General features: G+C 39.9%; 1 protein-coding gene across 21 annotated transcripts in view; it reads left to right on the top strand.

Annotated features, from left to right (window-relative positions):
- FARS2 (phenylalanyl-tRNA synthetase 2, mitochondrial) overlaps nucleotides 1-26,014 on the top strand; it is a 632,301-nt gene that overhangs the window by 322,005 nt on the left and 284,282 nt on the right. For all 21 annotated transcript variants that reach the window (XR_009262822.1, XM_058733127.1, XM_058733132.1 and 18 more), the window contains one exon: nucleotides 15,826-15,986. Coding sequence is in view for 20 of the 21 variants with exons in the window: in XM_058733127.1 (XP_058589110.1) it covers nucleotides 15,826-15,986 (161 nt within the window). In the remaining variant the exon portion in view is untranslated. The remainder of the gene's footprint in view (nucleotides 1-15,825; nucleotides 15,987-26,014) is intronic.

The following is a 26,014-nucleotide window of genomic DNA, read 5'->3' as shown; positions in this document are numbered from 1 at the left end:
AGAGACAGAGCATGAACGGGGGAGGGGCAGAGAGAGAGGGAGACACAGAATCAGAAACAGGCTCCAGGCTCCGAGCCATCAGCCCAGAGCCTGACGCGGGGCTCGAACTCACAGACCGCGAGATCGTGACCTGGCTGAAGTCGGACGCTTAACCGACTGCGCCACCCAGGCGCCCCAAGGATGTTGAATTTTTTTCAACTGCTTTTTCTGCATCTACTTTTGCATCTACGATTGCTTTTTCTAATTGTGTGTTGGGTTTTATTTTTTAATCTGCTTATATGATAAACTACATTGATTGATGTTCATATGTTGAGCTAACCTTACATTCCTGGGATAAATCCAGTCCTGACATAGTGTCCCTTGTATGCATTGCTGGATTTAATTTGTTAATATTTTGTAAAAGGTGGTTTGTTTTCTCATGATGCATATTGGTTTAAAGTTGTCTTTTTTTTGTAATGTCTTTGTCTGGTTTGGTATAAGGGCAATCCTGGTCTCATAAAATTTCCTTATTCTCTATTTCCTGGTAGTGTTTTATAGATTTAGTATTATTTCTTTCTTAACATTGTGATAGAATTCACTTAGTGAAGCCATCTGGCCCCAGAATTTTCTTTGCAAGAAGGTTTTTCTTTTCTTTTCTTTTTTTAATGTTTTATTTATTTTTGAGAGAGAGAGCACGAGCTGAGGAGGGACACAGAGAGAGGGGTACAGCAGATCCAAACTGGGCTCTGCACTGACAGCAGCAAGCCCGATGCGGGGCTTGAACTTGCGAACTGCAAGATCATGGCTTGAGCCAAAGTCAGACACTTAACCGACTGAGCCACCCAGGTGCCCGTGGGAAGGTTCTCAATTATATATTCAGTATTTTAATTGATATAGGTTATCTGTTCTTAATGAGCTTTGGTAGTTTGGGGGTTTTTTTTGGGGGGGAATAATTTGTCCATTTTGTATGGATTGTTGAATAGTTGTTGAATTCACCTGCATAAAGTTATTTTATAATATTCTTCCATTATCCTTTTATTACCACTAGGATCTGTCTTTAGTGAGGTCCTATCTTTAATTCCTGACATTGGTAATTTGTACTTTCTCTTTTTCATGTTTTTTCCTAATTTGTCTGGCTAGCAATTTATCCATTTTATTGATATTTCAAAAAAAAAAAACCAAACCGCTCAGCTTTTGGTACACATACATATACAAAGGAACATTATTCAGTCATAAAAAAGAATAAGACCTTGCCATTTGTGACAACATGGATGGGCCCAGAAGGTATTATGCTAAGTGAAATCAGTCAAACAGAGAAAGCTTTTTCTTTTATACAATGACTGAGTAATGTTCCATTGTGTATGTATACCACCTGTTCTTTGTCCATTCATCTATTGATGGATACTTCGGTTGTTTCCTTATCTTGGCTACTGTAAATAATGCTGCAATAAACATACAGATGCTATATATCTTTAATTTTTTGAGGACCCTCCTTACTATACTGTTTCCCATAGTGGCTTCACCAGTTTACATTCCCACCAACAGTGCACAAAGCTTCCTTTTTTTCACATCCTCATCAAAACTTACTGTTTCTTTTTTGATTCTAGAGAATACCATATGATTTCACTTACATATGAAAACTAAAAAATCAAACAAACAAACAAAAGGTTGAAACATACCCATAAATACAGAGAACAAGCCAACAGTTGCCAGAGAGGAGGGTGGTGGAAGGATGGGCAAAACAGGCAAGAGGAAGTGGGAGATACAGCCTTCCAGTTCTGGAATAAGTCACAGGGTTAAAGGTACAGCATAGGGAATATAGTCAATGGTATTATAATAGCATTGTATGGTGACATATGGTAGCTACCACAACATATAGAGTGGTGAGCATACCACAAAGTATGGAGTTGTTGAATCGCTATGTTATACATCTGAAACTAACCTAACATTGTGTGTCAACTGTCCTTCAATTTAAAAAAATTTATTTTAAACCAGTTTTTGGTGTTCATCAATTTTTCTCTATTGTTTTTCTTTCCTTTTTTTTTTTTATTTTATCACTTGCACTGCTATATTTAGTTTTTCCTTTGTTTGGCTTAGTTTGTTCTTAATTTTATTTTCTTTTTCTACATTTGTAAGGTAGTAGTTCATTGATTTGACACCTTTCCCTTCTCACATAAGCATTTAATGCTATAGGCTTCTTTTGAATTACAGCTTTAGATTCATTCCATACCTTATTTTGTGTTGCATCTTAATTTGTATTCATTTGAATGCATTTTCTAATTTTTCTTGTGATTTTTTTTTCTTTGACTTGGGTTATTTAAAAGTATGTTGTATAATTTCCCAGTATTTGGGAATGTCTTTAGATATTTGTATACTCTTGACTTCTGATTTATTTTCTCTTTGGACATAGGACATTCCTTAAATTTAACTCCTTTTAAGTATTTTGAAATTTGTTTTGTGTCTCAGAAAATCATTTATGTTGATGAATGACCCATCTTCTTGAAAAGAATGTGAATTCTGTTGTATGGTGTGCATAATTTTATATTTGACAAAATTAACAACCTGTGATATGTTGGAAATTTTTTAGAAAGTTCTTCACTAAAGATCAGGGCTTTGTTTGTTTGTTTGTTTGTTTTGAGAGAGAGGGGATGCAAGTGAGCAAGGGGCAGAGAGAGAGGAAGAGGAGAGAATCCCAGGAGGGGCAGAAAGGGAGAGAGAGAGAAGTGGGGCTTGAGCTCACCCAAAGCAGGGCTCAACCTCACGAACCATGAGATCATAGCCTGAGCTGAAGTCCGATGGTTAACTGACTGAGCCACCCAGCACCCCTAGACCAGTGCTTCTTAATCTGTATGTATCTTATAGCTAAATATTTGTTTTCCCATTTGTCATTATGATTGCCTTGATACCAAGTGATAAACAGAGATGTTAGTATTTAACTTATTATGAAGCATTTTTCCAGCTGGACCTTGCATATCTAGTCTTGAAGTTCCATGAATATTCAAGTTCAGCTAGAGTGAATGGGAATCTGTGGGACAATTTTAAGAGTTTTTTTTTATGGTTTAGAAAGACACTGAAAAATAAAAATAAGAACACATATGGCTGTCTTGGAGATGAGTCATTCATTGTCCTATCCTTACACATATCTACTGTGACAATGTCCAGATTTATGTTTTAGAAAGAGACTTGGCAGCACTATCACAGATGGACCAAATAGGGAGACAGACGGTGACTACTTGGGAGTTTCTTGGAATAGTCCAGGTGGGAGATGTTTGTTGAAGGGACAAATCTATAGCTACAATTGGACTAGAATGAAGGGATGGTTTTGAGAGAAATTTTGAGGTATAATTTAAAGGTCTATATCTGAAATGAGGTAGTGTTTTAAGTTAGTTTACTCCCAGGTTTCTGCCTTGAGTAACTAGATGGATGATGACCCCATTCATCATGAGGTGGAAAAATAAGATGAAAAGCAGTAGTTGGTTTGGAGAGGGTATTGGATAGCTTTGGCTTAGGACTGTTTTGTTTATACGTTGGATGGGCAATGCGATGAATGATGTAGGGTGGCATGGGCTTTGGATAAGATGTGATATTAGGACATAATATTCTGGTGTATATGATGTGCTATAGTATAGTGGATTCATCTTATTTTAAGCTTAATTCCTGATCTATGTGAAACCCTATCTAGTTGCTATTCACATCATTCTTATATCTCAGACAAATGAACTTACATCAGCAGTTCAGTTAACCTTAGATTACCCATATGGGAAATGTTTGCAATAGAAAGCACAACCCAGATGATTTAACAAGGGCAATGTCTGGTTATCTCTTGTTGAATAATAAACCACTCCAAACTTAATAGCCTAAGAAAGCTGCCATTTTATTATTCCGTGGTCACAAATTTGGACAGCACACAGTGGAGATAGTTTGTCTCTCATCCACAATAACTGGAGCCTTGGGAAGATTAAACAGCTGAGGTGATTTAGAGGGCTAGGGCTGGCACCCTCTTGAGTCTTCTTTACTGACATACCTGCTGTCAGTACCAGGATGGCTTGAAAGCTGGATTCACCTGGGACTGTCCACTAGAGCACCTACACATGATCTTTCTGTGTTACTTCCTTCTCAGAGCATGGCAGCTAGGTTCCAAGAGAGAATGTTCTAGAGAAAGAATTGTGAGAGAGGGTGTGTGGAGAGTGAGCATTCCAAGAAAACCAAGTGTTAGTTGTGTGGCTATTTTGATGTGACCTTGGAAGTCACATAGTATCACTTCCCCCATACTCAATTGGTTGAAGCCATTACAACCCACTGAGATTGAAGAGGAAGGGTAGAAGAAATTTGTGGTTGTTTTTGAAATCCTTACAGATGATAACACTTATTTTCCAACCTTGGAAATGTATTGCCTCTTACAGAATGAAAGAGACCAATTCTGGCTCTAAAAAGAGGACATAGAGATCCATTTTTACTACTCATGATTTTCCTGAAAGTTTGGTCCCAGTGCAACCAAAGAGGAATACTTTGTGCTTCTTATAACCTCTTAAAAATAAACAGAAAACAAATTCCTGTATTTTATCTAGTAACAAAAATCTCTATCAGTCTTTATATAAAAAGGCATGTACTATAAAGACTTCCTACCTTTGTCCTCCATTTGCACAGTTCTTTCCTACCTACCCCTGAATTAAAAATAAATAAATAAAAACACTTAGCATAACACTCTCCAGTTCCATCCACGTTGCTACAAATGGCCAGATTTCATTCTTTCTCATTGCCAAGTAGTATTCCATTGTGTATATAAACCACAACTTCTTTATCCATTCATCAGTTGATGGACATTTAGGCTCTTTCCATAATTTGGCTATTTTGAAAGTGCTGCTATAAACATTGGGGTACAAGTGCCCCTATGCAACAGCACTCCTGTATCCCTCGGGTAAATTCCTACCAGTGGTATTTCTGGGTCATAGGGTAGATCTATTTTTAATTTTTTGAGGAACCTCCACACTGTTTTCCAGAATGGCTGCACCAGTTTGGATTCCCACCAACAGTGCAAGAGGGTTCCCGTTTCTCCACATCCTCGCCAGCATCTATAGTCTCCTGATTTGTTCGTTTTAGCCACTCTGACTGACGTGAGGTGGTATCTGAGTGTGGTTTTGATTTGTATTTCCCTGATGAGGAGTGACATTGAGCATCTTTTTGTGTGCCTGTTGGCCATCTGGATGTCTTCTTTAGAGGAGTGTCTCTTCATGTTTTCTGACCATTTCTTCACTGGATTATTTGTTTTTCGGGTGTGGAGTTTGGTGAGTTCTTTATAGATTTTGGGTACTAGCCCTTTGTCCGATATGTCATTTGCAAATATCTTTTCCCATTCTGTTGGTTGCCTTTTAGTTTTGTTGATTGTTTCCTTTGCAGTGCAGAAGGTTTTTATCTTGATGAGGTCCCAATAGTTCATTTTTGCTTTTAATTCCCTTGCCTTTGGAGATGTGTCAAGTAAGAAATTGCTGCGGCTGAGGTCAGACAGAGAAAGACAGATACCATATGTTTTCACTCTTACGTGGATCCTGAGAAACTTAACAGAAGACCATGGGGGAGGGGAAGGAAAAAAAAGTTAGGGAGAGAAGCAAACCATATGAGACTCTTAAAAACTGAGAATAAACTGAGGGTTGAGGGGGGGTGGGAGGGAGAGGAGGGTGGGTGATGGGCATTGAGGAGGGCACCTGTTGGGATGAGCACTGGGTGTTGTTTGGAAACCAATTTGACAATAAGTTTAATATTAAAAAAAATAATAATAATAAAATAATAAAAAAATAAAAACAGCTGCTGCTTTGAGTTTTTGAAATTGGTTGGAGCCTTTTTATAATAATATTTCATTGTACAGACATAGCATAGTTTATTTAATCATTTCTCTAGTGATGAATATTTGGGTTGTTTACAGTCTTTTGCTTTTATAAACAATACTCCAGGAAGTGGTCTTATACAGTCCTAATTTCCTGTAAGGAGGATACTTTCTAGTAGTTAAAGTAACAAGGTGGTACATGCATCTATAATTCTGATAGCTACTGGTATACTATGCTCCTTAGGTCAATAGCTTAAAGACTCAATTGTGAACCTACCAGCAATATAGAGAGTGCTTGTTTTCCCTTGGCTTTGCTCTCAAGTATGGAATCAGATGTATTTATTTTTGCCAATCTGGTATATAAAATATGATAACTTTGTGCATTTTCATCTTTTATTTTTCTTAAGCTTTCATTTGCTTAAGGGTAATTTTTCTTTCCTTTCTGTGAATGTCTTCATATTCTTGGTCCATTTAAAAAATTAGAGGGGGCGCCTGGGTGGCTCAGTCACTTGAACATCTGACTTTGGCTCAGGTCATGATCTTGTGGTTCATGAGTTCAAGCCCTGCATCAGGCTCTGTGCTGACAGGTTGGAGCCTGCTTTAGATTCTGTGTCTCCCTTCTCTCTCTCTGCCCTTCCCCTGCTCATACTCTGTCTCTCTCTCAAATAAAAATTAATTTTTTTCAACTTTAAAAATTAGATTGTTGCTCATTTTCTTACCTACTTTTAGGGGCTCTATTCGTGTTTTTGCTCTAGAAAAAGTTTCAGGGGATGGGGAACTGAGGGTAACAGATGAAAGGAGCATAACACACTAAAAAAATTACTAGATATTAAGTAAAGTCAAATACCCTAAATAAGCAGTAGTTACTGTATAGTAAGAAATATCTGTTACTCCTTATTCAGTTACAGATATTAGGCTCTAGGTGGTTGGTTATATCTAAAAGAATGATAATAAAATTGAAAAGATTAAAGAAAAAGCCTCAGTCACAAAGCAGCATTAACCTTGCTACCTATATTTATTATTTTTTTTTACTTGAAACAACTAACAATTATAGGAAAATGTTTTGAAGTTTTAAAACTATTACCCATTATAATTCTTGAACATCATGTTTTGTTTTTTGTTTTTTCACATTACAACCCTCACTTGGACCTATATTAAATAGTGGTATCACAGTACATATTCATGTTATCATAAATATTTTTCATAATTTCTTATAGTCTGTCACTTAATAAATCTGTATTTTATAATTACAATTTTTAATGATTTCATTAAAATGCAGTATATTTTGTAAGCCATTCCCTAATTTGGGCCACTTAGGTTGTTTCCGTGTTTTTGCTCTTATAAAGTAGTACTGCTGAATATCTTCTTTCATTTATATTTTTCTTTTGTTGAATTATTTCTTTAGGATCAATTCCTGAGTAGAATCATAATAATAACGAGTATGAACATTCTTAAGGGTCTTTACATGTATATGTTGTTTCCAAATTGTAAGAATACCTAGTGTAACCCCCCAGTGAATGAGGACAGTGGAACCACACGATGCAGAATGTGCTGGAACCACATCAGCAGGACTGCCATTTTTTCTTTCATTTTAAAAAAATAAAAATTCTTGGGGCACCTGAGTGGCTCAGTTGGTTGAACATCTGACTCCTGATTTAGGCTCAGATCATGATCTCACAGTTCATGAGTTCAAGCCCTGCATCAGACTCTGCACTGACAGTGTGATGCCTCCTTGGGACTCTCTCTCTCTCTTCCTCCTCTGCTCATGCTTGCTCTCTCTCTCTCTCTGTCTCTCAAAATAAATAAATAAAAACTTAAGGAAATAAAAATTCTTCTTTAAGTAGATTTTAAAAGTCTATCATGGTTATATTAAATTTCATGTCTTTAATTAGTCACCAACCTATTTTTCAAGTCTCATGAATCAGTATGAATTATTCTAAACTATTTTGCCTCACTCTTCAATTGCTCTCTTAGGCATGTGACCACTGGGTCAGGGGTTGTGCATAATGTTCATGATCCCACTGTCTGTGAGATTGAATACCCCACTTCCCTCTACCTCACCTGAGTGTTCATTTTTGTTCAGGAACAGGTGTACTCAGCGAACCACTGGCTTTTCTTTCTCATACATCTTCCCTTTCGCTACTGATCCATTTTCTCTCTTAGTATCTTTTTCTTTTGTGATCTCATTTTGATTATTTTAATTCATTCAGCTTTTAAACAAACCATTTGAAAAGGCTCATACTTCTGCCTGGCTTCTTTTACACATTTATCCTTGTTGTTTTATTTATAAATGATGGTGGTGGGAGCACCTAGCCAGAAATGGATCCTTTCTGCAATGTCCTATCTGCCTCAAACCTTCTGTGTTTCCATAATGCACTCCTAACGCTTCTGTGCTACACTGCTACCCCTCTGCTATTTGGAGACGTTCCTTCAGTCTGGAATTTTCTTTTACCTTTCTCCACATTTTGTTTTTTTTTTTTTTTTTTTTTTTTTTTTTTATTTATTTATTTATTTATTTATTTATTTATTTATTTTTTAATATATGAAATTTACTGTCAAATTGGTTTCCATACAACACCCAGTGCTCATCCCAAAAGGTGCCCTCCTCAATACCCATCACCCACCCTGCCCTCCCTCCCACCCCCCATCAACCCTCAGTTTGTTCTCAGTTTTTAACAGTCTCTTATGCTTTGGCTCTCTCCCACTCTAACCTCTTTTTTTTTTTTTTTTTTCCCTTCCCCTCCCCCATGGGTTTCTGTTACGTTTCTCAGGATCCACATAAGAGTGAAACCATATGATATCTGTCTTTCTCTGTATGGCTTATTTCACTTAGCATCACACTCTCCAGTTCCATCCACGTTGCTACAAAAGGCCATATTTCATTCTTTCTCATTGCCACGTAGTATTCCATTGTGTATATAAACCACAATTTCTTTATCCATTCATCAGTTGATGGACATTTAGGCTCTTTCCATAATTTGGCGATTGTTGAGTGTGCTGCTATAAACATTGGGGTACAAGTGCCCCTATGCATCAGTACTCCTGTATCCCTTGGATAAATTCCTAGCAGTGCTATTGCTGGGTCATAGGGTAGGTCTATTTTTAATTTTCTGAGGAACCTCCACACTGCTTTCCAGAGCGGCTGCACCAATTTGCATTCCCACCAACAGTGCAAGAGGGTTCCCGTCTCTCCACATCCTCTCCAGCATCTATAGTCTCCTGATTTCTTCATTTTGGCCACTCTGACTGGCGTGAGGTGGTATCTGAGTGTGGTTTTGATTTGTATTTCCCTGATGAGGAGCGACGTTGAACATCTTTTCATGTGCCTGTTGGCCATCCGGATGTCTTCTTTAGAGAAGTGTCTATTCATGTTTTCTGCCCATTTCTTCACTGGGTTATTTGTTTTTCGGGTGTGGAGTTTGATGAGCTCTTTATAGATTTTGGATACTAGCCCTTTGTCCGATGTGTCATTTGCAAATATCTTTTCCCATTCCGTTGGTTGCCTTTTAGTTTTGTTGGTTGTTTCCTTTGCTGTGCAGAAGCTTTTTATCTTCATAAGGTCCCAGTAATTCACTTTTGCTTTTAATTCCCTTGCCTTTGGGGATGTGCCGAGTAAGAGATTGCTACGGCTGAGGTCAGAGAGGTCTTTTCCTGCTTTCTCCTCTAAGGTTTTGATGGTTTCCTGTCTCACATTCAGGTCCTTTATCCATTTTGAGTTTATTTTTGTGAATGGTGTGAGAAAGTGGTCTAGTTTCAACCTTCTGCATGTTGCTGTCCAGTTCTCCCAGCACCATTTGTTAAAGAGACTGTCTTTTTTCCATTGGATGTTCTTTCCTGCTTTGTCAAAAATGAGTTGGCCATACGTTTGTGGGTCTAGTTCTGGGGTTTCTATTCGATTCCATTGGTCTATGTGTCTGTTTTTATGCCAATACCATGCTGTCTTGATGATGACAGCTTTGTAGTAGAGGCTAAAGTCTGGGATTGTGATGCCTCCTGCTTTGGTCTTCTTCTTCAAAATTACTTTGGCTATTCGGGGCCTTTTGTGGTTCCATATGAATTTTAGGATTGCTTGTTCTAGTTTCGAGAAGAATGCTGGTGCAATTTTGATTGGGATTGCATTGAATGTGTAGATAGCTTTGGGTAGTATTGACATTTTCACAATATTTATTCTTCCAATCCATGAGCAGGGAATGTCTTTCCATTTCTTTATATCTTCTTCAATTACCTGCATAAGCTTTCTATAGTTTTCAGCATACAGATCTTTTACATCTTTGGTTAGATTTATTCCTAGGTATTTTATGCTTCTTGGTGCAATTGTGAATGGGATCAGTTTCTTTATTTGTCTTTCTGTTGCTTCATTGTTAGTGTATAAGAATGCAACTGATTTCTGTACATTGATTTTGTATCCTGCAACTTTGCTGAATTCATGTATCAGTTCTAGCAGACTTTTGGTGGAGTCTATCGGATTTTCCATGTATAATATCATGTCATCTGCAAAAAGCGAAAGCTTGACTTCATCTTTGCCAATTTGGATGCCTTTGATTTCCTTTTGTTGTCTGATTGCTGATGCTAGAACTTCCAGCACTATATTAAACAGCAGCGGTGAGAGTGGGCATCCCTGTCGTGTTCCTGATCTCAGGGAAAAAGCTCTCAGTTTTTCCCCATTGAGGATGATGTTAGCTGTGGGCTTTTCATAAATGGCTTTTATGATCTTTAAGTATGTTCCTTCTATCCCGACTTTCTCAAGGGTTTTTATTAAGAAAGGGTGCTGGATTTTGTCAAAGGCCTTTTCTGCATCGATTGACAGGATCATATGGTTCTTCTCTTTTTTTTTGTTAATGTGATGTATCACGTTGATCGATTTGCGAATGTTGAACCAGCCCTGCATCCCAGGAATGAATCCCACTTGATCATGGTGAATAATTCTTTTTATATGCTGTTGAATTCGATTTGCTAGTATCTTATTGAGAATTTTTGCATCCATATTCATCAGGGATATTGGCCTGTAGTTCTCTTTTTTTACTGGGTCTCTGTCTGGTTTAGGAATCAAAGTAATACTGGCTTCATAGAATGAGTCTGGAAGTTTTCCTTCCCTTTCTATTTCTTGGAATAGCTTGAGAAGGATAGGTATTATCTCTGCTTTAAACGTCTGGTAGAACTCCCCTGGGAAGCCATCTGGTCCTGGACTCTTATTTGTTGGGAGATTTTTGATAACCGATTCAATTTCTTCGCTGGTTATGGGTCTGTTCAAGCTTTCTATTTCCTCCTGATTGAGTTTTGGAAGAGTGTGGGTGTTTAGGAATTTGTCCATTTCTTCCAGGTTGTCCAATTTGTTGGCATATAATTTTTCATAGTATTCCCTGATAATTGTTTGTATCTCTGAGGGATTGGTTGTAATAATTCCATTTTCATTCATGATTTTATCTATTTGGGTCATCTCCCTTTTCTTTTTGAGAAGCCTGGCTAGAGGTTTGTCAATTTTGTTTATTTTTTCAAAAAACCAACTCTTGGTTTCGTTGATCTGCTCTACAGTTTTTTTAGATTCTATATTGTTTATTTCTGCTCTGATCTTTATGATTTCTCTTCTTCTGCTGGGTTTAGGCTGCCTTTGCTGTTCTGCTTCTATTTCCTTTAGGTGTGCTGTTAGATTTTGTATTTGGGATTTTTCTTGTTTCTTGAGATAGGCCTGGATTGCGATGTATTTTCCTCTCAGGACTGCCTTCGCTGCGTCCCAAAGCGTTTGCATTGTTGTATTTTCATTTTCGTTTGTTTCCATATATTTTTTAATTTCTTCTCTAATTGCCTGGTTGACCCACTCATTCGTGAGTAGGGTGTTCTTTAACCTCCATGCTTTTGGAGGTTTTCCAGACTTTTTCCTGTGGTTGATTTCAAGCTTCATAGCATTGTGGTCTGAAAGTATGCATGGTATAATTTCAATTCTTGTAAACTTATGAAGGGCTGTTTTGTGACCCAGTATATGATCTATCTTGGAGAATGTTCCATGTGCACTCGAGAAGAAAGTATATTCTGTTGCTTTGGGATGCAGAGTTCTAAATATATCTGTCAAGTCCATCTGATCCAATGTATCATTCAGGGCCCTTGTTTCTTTATTGACTGTGTGTCTAGATGATCTATCCATTTCTGTAAGTGGTGTGTTAAAGTCCCCTGCAATGACCACATTCTTATCAATAAGGTTGCTTATGTTTATGAGTAACTGTTTTATATATCTGGGGGCTCCGGTATTTGGCGCATAGACATTTATAATTGTTAGCTCTTCCTGATGGATAGACCCTGTAATTATTATATAATGCCCTTCTTCATCTCTTGTTACAGCCTTTAATTTAAAGTCTAGTTTGTCTGATATAAGTATGGCTACTCCAGCTTTCTTTTGGCTTCCAGTAGCATGATAAATAGTTCTCCATCCCCTCACTCTCAATCTAAAGGTGTCCTCAGATCTAAAATGAGTCTCTTGTAGACAGCAAATAGATGGGTCTTGTTTTTTTATCCATTCTGATACCCTATGTCTTTTGGTTGGCGCATTTAATCCATTTACATTCAGTGTTATTATAGAAAGATACGGGTTTAGAGTCATTGTGATGTCTGTATGTTTTATGCTTGTAGTGATGTCTCTGGTACTTTGTCTCACAGGATCCCCCTTAGGATCTCTTGTAGGGCTGGTTTCGTGGTGACAAATTCCTTCAGTTTTTGTTTGTTTGGGAAGACCTTTATCTCTCCTTCTATTCTAAATGACAGACTTGCTGGATAAAGGATTCTCGGCTGCATATTTTTTCTGTTTAGCAAACTGAAGATATCGTGCCAAGCCTTTCTGGCCTGCCAAGTTTCAAAGGAGAGATCAGTCACGAGTCTTATAGGTCTCCCTTTATATGTGAGGGCACGTTTATCCCTTGCTGCTTTCAGAATTTTCTCTTTATCCTTGTATTTTGCCAGTTTCACTATGATATGTCGTGCAGAAGATCGATTCAAGTTACGTCTGAAGGGAGTTCTCTGTGCCTCTTGGATTTCAATGCCTTTTTCCTTCCCCAGTTCAGGGAAGTTCTCAGCTATAATTTCTTCAAGTACCCCTTCAGCACCTTTCCCTCTCTCTTCCTCCTCTGGGATACCAATTATGCGTATATTATTTCTTTTTAGTGTATCACTTAGTTCTCTAATTTTCCCCTCATACTCCTGGATTTTTTTATCTCTCTTTCTTTCAGCTTCCTCTTTCTCCATAACTTTATCTTCTAGTTCACCTATTCTCTCCTCTGCCTCTTCAATCCGAGCCGTCGTGGTTTCCATTTTGTTTTGCATTTCGTTTAAAGCGTTTTTCAGCTCCTCGTGACTGTGCCTTAGTCCCTTGATCTCTGTAGCAAGAGATTCTCTGCTGTCCTGTATACTGTTTTCAAGCCCAGCGATTAATTTTATGACTATTATTCTAAATTCACTTTCTGTTATATTATTTAAATCCTTTTTGATCAGTTCATTAGCTGTTGTTATTTCCTGGAGATTCTTCTGAGGGGAATTCTTCCGTTTGGTCATTTTGGACAGTCCCTGGAGTGGTGAGGACCCGCAGGGCACTTCCCCTGTGCTGTGGTGTATAACTGGAGTTGGTGGGCGGGGCCGCAGTCCGACCTGATGTCTGCCCCCAGCCCACCGCTGGGGCCACAGTCAGACTGGTGTGTGCCTTCTCTTCCCCTCTCCTAGGGGCGGGATTCACTGTGGGGTGGTGTGGCCCGTCTGGTCTACTTGCACACTGCCAGGCTTGTGGTGCTGGGGAGCTGGCGTATTAGCTGGGGTGGGTAGGCAAGGTGCACGGGGGCGGGAGGGGCAGGCTTAGCTCGCTTCTCCTTAGGTGATCCACTTCAGGAGGGGCCCTGTGGCAGCGGGAGGGAGTCAGATCCGCTGCCGGAGGTTTGGCTCCGCAGAAGCACAGAGTTGGGTGTTTGCGCGGAGCGAGCAAGTTCCCTGGCAGGAACTGGTTCTCTTTGGGATTTTGGCTGGGGGATGGGCGGGGGAGATGGCGCTGGCGAGCGCCTTTGTTCCCCGCCAAGCTGAGCTCTGCCGTCCGGGGGCTCAGCAGCTCTCCCTCCCTTTGTCCTCCAGCCTTCCCGCTTTCTGAGCAGAGCTGTTAACTTCTGACCTCCCAGACGCTAAGTCGCGCTTGCTGTCGGAACACAGTCCGTCCGGCCCCTCCGCTTTTGCCAGCCCGACTCGGGGGCTCTGCTTGGCCGGCGAGCCGCCCCTCCGCCCCGGCTCCCTCCCGCCAGTCCGTGGAGCGCGCACCGCCTCGCCGCCCTTCCTACCCTCTTCCGTGGGCCTCTCGTCTGCGCTTGGCTCCGGAGACTCCGTTCTGCTAATCCTCTGGCGGTTTTCTGGGTTCTTTAGGCAGGTGTAGGTGGAATCTAAGTGATCAGCAGGACGCGCGGTGAGCCCAGCGTCCTCCTACGCCGCCATCTTCCGGAACTCCCCTTTCTCCACATTTTGGATGTGTATTAGTTTTGTGGGGTTTTTTGTTGTTATTGTTTGCTTGTTTTTTTATTTTTTGCCTGGTAACAAATTAATGTCATACTTATTAGATTAAAACCACACAAATTTATTATGTCAGTTTCCTTGCATCAGAAGTCCAGGCACAGGTTGGCTGGGGCCTCTGCTCAGTGTCTTCACAGGTAGAAATCAAGGGGTCAGCACGGCTATGTGCTCTTCTGGAGTTCTGTTCCTCCTCTCAGCCCATTCACCCTGTTGGGAGACTTCATTTCCTTATGATTGTAGGAATTAGGGTCCCACTTATTGCTGACAGCCAGGGCTTCCCCCAACTTTTAGAGGCCTCCCTCAGGTCCTAGCCACGTGGCCCTCTCGCTGCGTGTCAGCTCACTTTTCCTGGGCCAGCAGGAGAGTCTCTCTGGTTTGCTCAGATGAACTTCAATATAAAGTAACTAATCACAGGGCTGAAATCCCATTCTGTTCCCAGGGCCACCGCACTCAAAGGGAGAGATTTACACAGGGCATGTATGACGGGAGTAAAATCTTGAGGCCATTGCAGCCTGCCCAGGATCCAGACACCCTTAGTGTCCAGTTGAAATTATGTTCCTTTCATGAGCCCTTTCCGTAAGCTTTTCAAGTAGTATGACTTGCTCTCTTGCCTTCTTCACACAGCAGGTCTATGTCTTTGGTCTTAGTCTGCTTCAGGTAAGTGAAATAAACCCTTTGAGTTCATAGCATTGCTGTACTGTGAACAACACACTTTACCTTTGGAGTGAGTGGTACTAAATAAACGTTCCACCTTGGCTTGCTTGATCTCCATCCATTATTGAGGTAGCTCTTACTAAGGGTAAAAGTTGTTTTAACAAAATTGAGGGATTTTTCTGAATATTAACAGTCCGTTATGGCACACTTCCAACATACCCACCCATTTAGTAAGCCACATAGGGACAGAGACCATCTTTTTTCTCTCTCTCTACACATAGTAGGCTAAATTTGAATCAGGGCAAATAAAGATTACAGGAAAATTGTTTTTCAGAGGCAGGAAGGCGGGCTTAAAGTGCTTGGAATATAATAAAAAATGAAAGGCAACATTATTAGAGGCAGTGTGACTCCAGAGTGCCTCAGGGAGGGAAGTGAGGAATGTGGGGAGCGCAAGAAATGTAAAACTTATGGATGGGCTTATGGATGTCTCTCCCCAGTGCCTTACCTGCTAGTAGGCTCACAACCAGTGTTACTGGTTATTTACCCACAAGTAGGAAAGTAGGATGCACCTGTGAAGTCTTTATATATTTAAAAAAAAATGTTTCGTTTGTTTGTTTGTTTGTTTTAGAGATAGAGAGTTCGTGAGCAGGGGAATGGGGCAGAGGGAGAGATCTTACGTAGGCTCCATGCTCAGCATGAAGCTTGATGCGGGACTTGACCCCACAACCACAAGACAATGACCTGAGCCGAAACCAAGGGTTGGACACTCAACCGACTGAACCACCCAGGTACCCTGTAGTCTTCATATTTTTTAAATCAGTTGTGTTTTGCTTTCCTAATTGTAGCTGGTGCTCAAGATCAGATTGGTTGGGCTTTTGGCCTGGGATTGGAAAGACTGGCCATGATCCTCTATGACATCCCTGATATCCGCCTCTTCTGGAGTGAGGATGAGCGTTTCCTGAAGCAGTTCCGCGTGTCAGATATCAACCAGAAGGTGAAATTTCAGGTAACATGACTTGTAAGAATCAATTATTAATTATAATAATGATTTTCAAGAATTGAAGGGGTCATGCACTTGAAAAGAAACTTGTTGAATTTAAAAATAATGTGAATTTGTGGGGCGCCTGGGTAGCCCAGTCGGTTGAGCGTCTGACTTTGGCTCAGGTCATGATCTCACAGTTCGTGAGTTCAAGCCCCGCATCGGGCTCTGTGCTGACAGCTCAGAGCCTGGAGCCTGCTTCGGATTTTGTGTCTCCTTCTCTCTGCCCCTTCCCCGCTCATGCTCTGTCTCTCTCTGTCTCTCAAAAATGAATAAACGTTAAAAAAAATAAAAAAAAAATAATGTGCATTTGAAAAGAAGTTTTAAATAGAGGTCCATGAACACAGGAATTCATAAACCATTGGAAGCTGTATATGGAAGAAAAAAAAGATTTACGAAGCTTTTAGTCTGAGCACAGAACCAACTTTGGGCTTTGTTAATGACCATTTTAATCATTATGAAATAGCCATCTTAAAGTTTAGTTTTTCTGATACTAGTATAGACACACTGGCTTTCTTGTGATTAGTGTTTGTCATGTGTGTCTTTTTCATCCTTGTATTTTCACTCTATGTTCTTAAAAATGTCTCTTGAACGTTGTGTAGAACTGGGCCTTTTTATTTCATTGGAGTGTTGAATACATCTTACATTTACTATAATTACATGGGATTTTCTTGGGCTCAATTCTGTCATTTTTTATTTCTTCCCTCATTTCCCCCTTCTTTTCTTCATTTCTTTATTTGGAAACTGAGAGTTTGTGTTTTTTGGTTTGTTTGTTTTTACATTGCATTTTATTACTCCTGTTACTATTTAGTTTCACCATTTTGTATTATTTTTAAGTGGCTGTTCTAGATTACGATATACATAATTAATGCATCACCCTTTACCATCAGTAGCTATTACACAACTTCATGAGACATTAAATATCCTTCAACAGTGTCATTTTTTTACTCCCCTGATTTTTATATTATTATTGTTATTTTCTTTCTCCATGTATTATAATCCCACAGTAGTTGCTCTATTTGCTTCAAATAGCCAGTTGTCTTTTTTTTTTTTTTTTTTTTTTAATTTTTTTTTTTCCAACGCTTTTTATTTATCTTTGGGACAGAGAGAGACAGAGCATGAACAGGGGAGGGGCAGAGAGAGAGGGAGACACGGAATCGGAAACAGGCTCCAGGCTCTGAGCTGTCAGCACAGAGCCTGACACGGGGCTCGAACTCACAGGCCGTGAGATCGTGACCTGGCTGAAGTCGGACGCTTAACCGACTGCGCCACCCAGGCGCCCCTAGCCAGTTGTCTTTTTAAAGAGATTTAAAACGATATTGTTTTATATCTCCCTTGATACTTACCCCACTGATCATTCCTTTCTGCCGATCTTGGTTTTTCTCTGTGATCATTTCCCTTCGGTCTGGAGAACTTCCTTAAATATTTTCCTGTAATGCAACATGAATGTGCTCAGTTTGGTTGTTTGGAAATGCCTTTATTTCATTTTTACTTTTTAGGAATATTTTCTTTGATTATAGGTGTCTAGGTTGCCAGTTTGTATGCACACGTGAATGCGCGCGCGTGTGGGTGTTTGCATGTGTTCTCCTTTCAGCTCTTGAAACAGGTCATTTCATTGTCTTATCCTTTTACTCTGGTTTTCAGTGGTTTGCCCTGTATATGATTTTCTGTTTTACAGCTTAGAGTTTCACTGTGTTGGATTTAATGTCTTTTCAACCATCTTTGAAACCCTCATCTAATATCTTTTCCAACAATTATACTCTGTTCTTTCTTTTCTTTTCAGGCTGCAACTACATGTGTGTCAGACCATTTGAAGTTATGCCTTAGTACTTTGATTCTCAGGGTGTGTTTTTTATTATTGGTTTTTTTTCACTCTGTGCTTTATTTTGGATAGTTTTTATTCCCTTATCTTTGGATTTACCAGCCTTTTCTATCTTGTCCACTTAACCATTAAGCCCCTCCAATGAATTCATATTGTACTTACCAGTTCTACAATTTCTATTTGCTTCTTTTTTAGAGTTTTTATTACTCTGAAGGATTCTTCGTCTTCTCACCCATTTTGTACATTTTACCTTAAATTCTTTAGCATTGTCATGTAGTAGTTATTTTTGTCTTTTTAATTCCAACCATTTTGTTACCTGTTGTTCTCCTTTTATTTATTTTTTTTCTTCTTAGTTATGGGTCACATTTTTCCTGCTTTTTCATGTGTCTCACTTTTATATTGTATATAAAAGAACAAAGAAACCGAAATAGGTAGTATATGTCCTCAGCAAGCCTTGTCCTTTCCCCTGTCAGGCAGCTAAGGTGTGTAGGCCAGATCTCTTCGTTCTAATCAGGAGTTGAACCGCATTTCACATCTGCCATCCCCTTGGTGGTGAAATCTGGCCCTGCAGCAGACTTTGGGATCTATGCACATGAGATGTGATCTCTCTACTTTCCACCAGTTGCCAGCTTCTACCCACCAGTAGCTGCCAAGCAAAAGTATTATGAATGAGGATTGGCTGGCAGTGAGAGCTAGCTAGCCATTCCCCCACTTTCCAGTCTGCCACACCCACCAATGCTTGGCTGAGAAGAGTTTGGCTCATTATTCCTTATTCCAGCAAGGTTTTTTTACCAAAAGCAGGCTAGTTCTGCCCACTCATGCACCAGTAGGGAAAGTATCCATCAATGTCTGTCCCCCAGACAGTAGGACAGTAGAAGGCAGTCTGTTCGATTAGACTTGTGTCCAGATCTCCTCAATATCTTGTATGACAAATAAGATCTCTAAAGTTATTGTTTTCTCATCGCTATAGTGGGGCCGATGGTTTTCTGTGACCTTTTGCCTCCTAACCAGAACTGGAAAATCGCCTATAATTTATTTACATTTTGACTCCATCTTTAATGGCCTTTTTAAAAAATCCTTTTTTTTTTTTTTTTTTTAATTCTAGCACCAAGTCCTTCTAGGTTAATTTGGAATAAAGCTCCATCTGAATGATCAAAAGTAAAACCTGGCTAAGGGTGTAAGTTTTTCTCATTCATATTTTCATTTTTTCAGTCATTTATTTAATTGGCAAATATTGATGGAACACCAGCCAACACTGTACAGAGCAGTGTGCCCAACACTGGAGGGATGCACACAGGTGACTAACACAGATGCTACCATAAGTGAGTGGTTTAGGTCCAATCTTAAGTGCACTTTAACTGTCATCTGTTAGGAGACACCAAGATATCCAGGAATAGACTATGGGTTTCTTGTATTACATGTCATTTTTTGTAATTTCTTTTGCTTTCAGATTTTAAAATCAATGTATGCATACTTGCACTATTATATAACCTAAATGGCTGTCTTTGTGTAATAAACTTAAGAATTTCTGATGAGCAGCTAGGATTTGATCACTGAAAAATATAAAATACTTTGTAAATTATAGATCACAGAGAGCTGTTTCCTAATTATTCACTTATAATTAGTATTTATTGATTATATTCTGTGTTAGCTCCCTATTGCTGTCACAATGAATTACCACAAATCTAGCAGCTTAAAACAGTGTCTTTTCTTAGTTCCAGAGGTCAGAAATGCAGAACCAGTCTGAGATTGGGCTGAAACAAAGGTGTCAGTGGGGCTGGTTCCTTCTGGTGGCTCAAGGTGGGAGGGAATCTGTTTCCTTGCCTGTGAAAGTTTATAGGGCTGTTCTTATTCTTGGATCATGGTTCCCTCCCACATTGCCTTTTCCCCTCTCCTTCCCTCTCTGGTCACATTACCTCTGAAATTTTGTCTTCCTCTTACAAGAAAAGAAAAGGACCCTTGTGATTACATGGAGTCTACCAAGATCATTTAAGATAATTTCCACATCCCAAGATCCTTTCTTAATCACATCTGTAAAGTTCTTTTTTTTTTCATGTTTGTTTATTTATTTTGAGAGAGAGAGAAACAGAGCACGCACAGGGGAAGGACAGACAGGGGGAGAAAGAGAATCCCAAACACGTTCTGCCCTGTCAGCGCAGAGCCTGATGTGGGGCTCGAACCCCCAAACTGTGAGATCATGACCTGAACCGACATCAAGAGTCAGATGTTTATTTATTTATTTATTTATTTATTTATTTTTCCAATATATAAAATCTATTGTCAAATTGGTTTCCATACAACACCCAGTGCTCATCCCAAAAGGTACCCTCCTCAATACCCATCACCCACCCTCCCCTCCCTCCCACCCCCCATCAACCCTCAGTTTGTTCTCAGTTTTTAAGAGTCTCTTATGCTTGAGAGTCAGATGTTTAATTGACTGAGCCACCCAGGAGCCCCTGTAAAGTTCTTTTTGAATGTAAGGTAACAATGTAAGGGTTCCAGGGATTGGGACGTGGGCATCTTTGAGGAGCCATTATTCAACTTACCATGTATACCTTTATGTATCCCATTTTCATCATGGAAGGTATAATAGAGCAGATTTTGTGTTTAGATAAGTGTGATGCAGACAGTACCTGAGTGTTAGCAGTTTTTACCTATTGGTGTGGAACAGTCATGTTCATATATATGCAAGGAATGAGACTCATTTTGTCACTTAATATTTTTGGTCTGTCTTCAGAAGAATATTTAACATGATCATAATACTGTGCAAGACTCTTCTCCGAGGGGAGGGGAGGAATGTGGCAGGGAGAAGGTCTGCTGGCAGCTATTGAGTACGTGGCTTCTCTGGCTGGGAAACCTGGGAGCCATTTGGGAATTGTATGGTGGAGGGCTGGAAGGCGACAGAAATTCCTTTTCTTTCATCTCCCTTGAGGCCATCCAAGATTATGTTTTAGGCTCTCAGCTTCTCTGGCATCTTCCTCTGCATAGTCTTATAAATCCATCTATCCATCTCACCATGATGGCTCTCTTCTAGGGACTAACAACGGTCTGATTTGTATCAACCCAAGACCCCCTCTATGCCACTCTTTCCTGAATACCTTCACACCATTGTGTGTGTCTAGTAAGTAAGAAACGCGGGTTACAATGTGATTTTGATTTTTGGTTTCCATTTTACGTGGTTTGAGATATCTGCTTTGTCTGTTGTGGCTCTTTCCCCAACCTGGATCGGTGCTTGAAATAATGTGGATGAACAAGTTGGTGGTTTTATCATACAAGTGTCATCTCATTCTGCACAAGAGATCTCTGTCCCACACTCCAGCTCCCCTTGCTGGGCTGACTCTGGCATCTGGGCACTGGTTGTGTGTACACCTGCCAATGCCTCTAGGTGAAATTTGCCACTTCAGTGCACTGAGTGGAAAAGTCAGCAAGCCAAGTTTCAGCAATGTTGGTTGTCATGTTTTCACCCCATTAAGGAGTTTTATCGGCTCTCTTTTGTGGGCACAGGCTATACTTATTCGTAATCCTGAATAGTACTTCATACACGTGTCATTGCAGCCGGAACAGGTGAGAATCATGGGCTGCGGTGTGCAAGCCTACTGCACTACACCCTATGTACCCTATGTAAGAGCTAACAACAGTCATACTCCATGCTTAACGTCATTGAGGCCTTACTCTGTGTCCGTTATTCTAAAGACTTAACATGCCTTCATTTAGTCCTCTTAATAACCTGAGTTTAGGTACTGTTGTTCTTTCCACTTGACAGATGAGGAAACAGTGGCCAAGTGGTCACTGTGTGTTATGTGTTAGCACATGTTTATTCAGGGCTTCGAAGAGCCGTTTCCCAAAGTTCTATCCTGAGTGTAAAATCCATAGGTTGATTCTTCACAGCTAAAAGATTTAAATTTTTCTAACAGATCCAAAGATTGGTGTATAGTTTATTGAAAAATAAAGCATTGAGTAAATCATCCAGGTTATTAACTTACTAGTAACTTACTAGTAACACAAGATGCTTGTGTTAATGCTTCTGAAACTTCAATGTTCAGATGAATCACCCAAGGAACTTATTAAAGTGCAGATTCTGATTTAGTATGGCTAACATGGACGCTGAGAGTCTGCATTTCTAGCAAATTACCAGACGATGCCGATGCTGTTGATCCACGGACCACATTCTGCAGCTGCGTAATGATGGACAAAGTCATCTTACTTGTCAGAGCCTCAGCTGCCTCATCAGTAAAATGAGATAATAAAGTAAGATAGTCTGACCAGGTGATTAAACTCACTTCCTCCTCTGATGCATTCTAAATTTCTGTTTAGTATAACTATTACAACAAATTATGATTCCTTTGCACAAAACTTGAAACTCTTCTTCTTGCCTTTGATTTTGTTACCATAAATTTAAGGTGCAGTACTGTAACACTTTTGTTTTTATGACCTGCCAGAGGTCTTCCTGCCTTCTTCTTTGCCTTCTTTTTTCTTCTCTTCCTTCCTTCCTACCTTCCCTTCCCTCCCCTTCCCTTCCTTTCTTTTTTCTCTTCCCTTCTGTCTTTCCTCCCTCCTTTCTTCCTTTCTATCTCCTCTCATTCATTCATTCATTCATTCATTGTATTTGTCAATGAGAGGAGACTGTATAAATAATCTCACATGGTTTAAATGTGTATTTAAACCATGCTCTAGTCAGAGATGTGTTTGTGTACTTTAAGTAATTTATGAAGAGAAGCTGTCAGTACTTAAATTAGAAAACATACAATCCAAGATGTGAAGGATGAGACTGGATGTACACAAAATGTGGTGCAGGCATCAGCAGGACCTTGACTGTGAAGGTCATCTGTGAGGTCAATCATGGATAGACACCTGAGCGAAAGTGTGTCACAGTTTGTCCTTGCTCTCCCTGTAGTGCCAAGCATCAGCAGGGGATGCTGGGTTATATGAAGACTGGTAGTTTCTAAAGGCTAGGGTTGGCCATTTTCCCTTATTGATGTCTTCCAGCAATCATAGTTCAGTGGCCCACATGTTGTACATTAATTCGTTAAATAGCTTATAATACTTGCCATTTGTTGAGTGCTGTGTACAGGCCACTGGACTAAATATTTTGCTGATATTATAACTTTCATTAACACAATCTAATGGGGTGAGTACTATAAACTGATTTTATAGGTGATGAAACTGAGGCTTGGAACCACCAAGTAACTCAACCATAAGGACTCTAGTAGCAAGTGACTGAGCTAGGATTTTGTCTGCAGTGGACTCCAGCGAGCTCCTGATACTGAACTAGTGAACTCTGTTGTCCCTAGACCAAAACACTATTCTGGAATCAGTAAGATGAAATTGACAGTTTCTGACATCAAGTTGTTTATAGTCTGGAAGAAGAGACAGAATTATCAAAGATAATAATAAAATAATATAGAAGTACTATAATGGAACATGTAGAATTTTGCTGACACTGACCAATGCATGTGGAGGCTAAAATTTTCTTCTTCCTTTTTTTTTTTTTAATCCTTTTTTCCTAGTTTAATTCTTGAAATCCCTCCATGTCTCTCCAGAATTGTATTAGGACTTGAGCGTGTGATTACGTGCTAATCTCCATGGCTTGGACTAGCTCCTAGATCTAGTTCTGCTGTCATTATCATAAATGTTGTCTATAGAGACTTAATGCAGGAGGATGCAGACTTTCTTCATTCTGTCCCCAAATAAATCCAGCTGTGAGAATCCCATCAGCTTTGTTGTGCTGCGGTGATATTAATGGATCTCACAGGTTTTCACTATTTCCATGTGCATTTTTTCCTATCTCACATGTATACAGAAAACACATAACTATTGTTCTTTTTCTAAAAAAGGGATATTTATCCCAGAAGAAACTGCAGGCATATCTCACTTCTTGTGCTGCATTTTATTGCAAATCACAGGTATGGAGTATTTTACAAAATAAAGTTTTGTGGCAACCCTGTGTCGAACAAGTCTATTGACTCCATTTTTCCAGTAACATTTGCTCACTTTGTGTCTCTGTGTCACATATGGGTAATTCTTGCAGTATTTCAAACTTTTTCATTATCATTATATTCCTTAGGTGATCTGTGATCAATGATCTTTGATGTTACTGATGTAAATGTTTTGGGGCACCACCAACTGCGCCCGTATAAGACAGTGAACTTAATAAAAAAAAGTGTGTGTTCTGACTGCTCCACCAACCAGCTGGTTCCCATCTCCCTTTCCTTGGGCCTCCCTATTTCCTGAGATACAACAATATTGAAATCAGACCAATTAATCACCCTATAGTGGTCTCTGTGTGTTCAAGTAAAAAGAAGAGTTACATGTCTCTCACTTTAAATCAAGCTACAAATGATGAAGCTTAGTGAGGAAGGCATGTCGAATGCTGAGACAGGCCAAACGCTAGGCCTCTAGCCCCAAACAGTTAGCCAAGTTGTGAATGCAAAGAAAAGTTCTTGAAAGAAATTAAAAGTGCTACTCCAGTGAACACATGAATAAGAAACAAAAGCCACCCGATTGCTGATATGGAGAAAGTTTTAATAATCCAGATGAAAGGTGACCAGCCACAACAGTCCCTGAAGCCAAAGCTGAATCCAGGGCATCCAGACTCTCTTCAGTTCTGTGAAGGCTGAGCCAGGTGAGGAAGCTGCAGAAGAAAGATTTGAAGCTAGCAGAGGTTTAAGGAAAGAAGCCATCTCCATAACATCAAAGTGCAAACTGTAAAGCAGCAAGTGCTAACATAGAGGCTGTAGCAAGCTATCCAGAGAATCTAGCTAAGATCATTAATGAAGGTGGATGCACTACACAACAGATTTTCAGTGTAGACCAAACAGCCTTCTGTTGGAGAAAGATGCCATCTAGGACTTGAATAGCTAGAGAGGAGAAGTCAGTGCCTGCCTTCAAAGCTTCAAAATACAAGCTGACTTTCTTGTTACAGGCTAATGCAGCTGGTGACTTGAAGTTGAAGCCGATGCTCATTTACTGTTCCAAAAACCCAGAGCCTGGATGATAGCACATCTGTTTACGACATGGTTTACTGAATATTTTAAGACCTCTCTTGAGACCTACTGTTCAGAAAGATCTTTTTCAAAATATTCCTGTTCATTGACAATGTACCTGGTCACCCAACAGCTGTGATGGAGATATATGATGAGATTAATGTTGTCTCCATGCCTCCTAACACAGCATCCATTCTGAAACTCATGGGTCAAGGGTTAATTTTGACTTTCAAGTCTTGTTATTTAAGAAATACATTTTGTGGGGCACTTGGGTGCCTCAGTTGGTTAAGCGTCCAACTTCAGCTCAGGTCATGATCTCACAGTTCGTGAGTTCAAGCCCTGCCATCAGGCTCTTGGCTGTCAGCACAGAACCTGCTTCAGATCCTCTGTCCCCCTCTCTCTCTGCTCCTTTCCAACTTGCTCTCTCTCTCTCTCTCTCTCAAAAATAAATTAAAAAAAAAATACATTTAGTAAGGCTGTAGCTGCAACAGTGATTCCTCTGATGGATCTGAGCAAACTGTATTAAAAGTGTTCTGGAAAGGATTCACCATCCCAGATGCCATTAAGAGCATGCATGATTCATGGGAAAAGATCAAAGCATCAACATGAACAAAACATTGGGAGAAGCTGATTCCCACCCCCATAGATAACTTTGGAGGGGTTTAGTACTTCAGTGGAAGACGTAACTGTAGATGGGTGGAAAGAGCCAGAGAACTGGAATTAGAAGTGGAGCCTGAAGATGTGCCTGAATTGTTGCAATCTTGTTTTCAAACTTGAACAGGTGAGGAGTTCCTTCTTATGGATGAACAAAGAAAATAGTTTCTTGAGATGGCATCTATTCCTGGTCAAGCTGCTGTGGGGACTGTTGAAATGACAACAAAGGATTCAGAATATTACATAAACTTAGTTGATAAAACAGGGTTTAATAAGATGGACTCCACAGAAAGAAGTTCTGTGTGTAAAATGCTATTAAATAGCATCACAAGCTAGAGAAACTGTTTGTGAAAGGAAGAGTCAATCAATGTGGCCAACTTCATTGATGTCTTATTTTAAGAAATTGCCACAGCCACCCACTTGGGGCGCCTGGGTGGCGCAGTCGGTTAAGCGTCCGACTTCAGCCAGGTCACGATCTCGCGGTGCATGAGTTCGAGCCCCGCGTCAGGCTCTGGGCTGATGGCTCGGAGCCTGGA

The sequence above is a fragment of the Neofelis nebulosa genome, chromosome 6, assembly GCF_028018385.1.
Source record: "Neofelis nebulosa isolate mNeoNeb1 chromosome 6, mNeoNeb1.pri, whole genome shotgun sequence".
Taxonomy (NCBI): domain Eukaryota; kingdom Metazoa; phylum Chordata; class Mammalia; order Carnivora; family Felidae; genus Neofelis; species Neofelis nebulosa.
The sequence above is the reverse complement of the archived record's forward strand: the minus strand, read 5'-3'. Positions and strand labels throughout refer to the sequence as shown.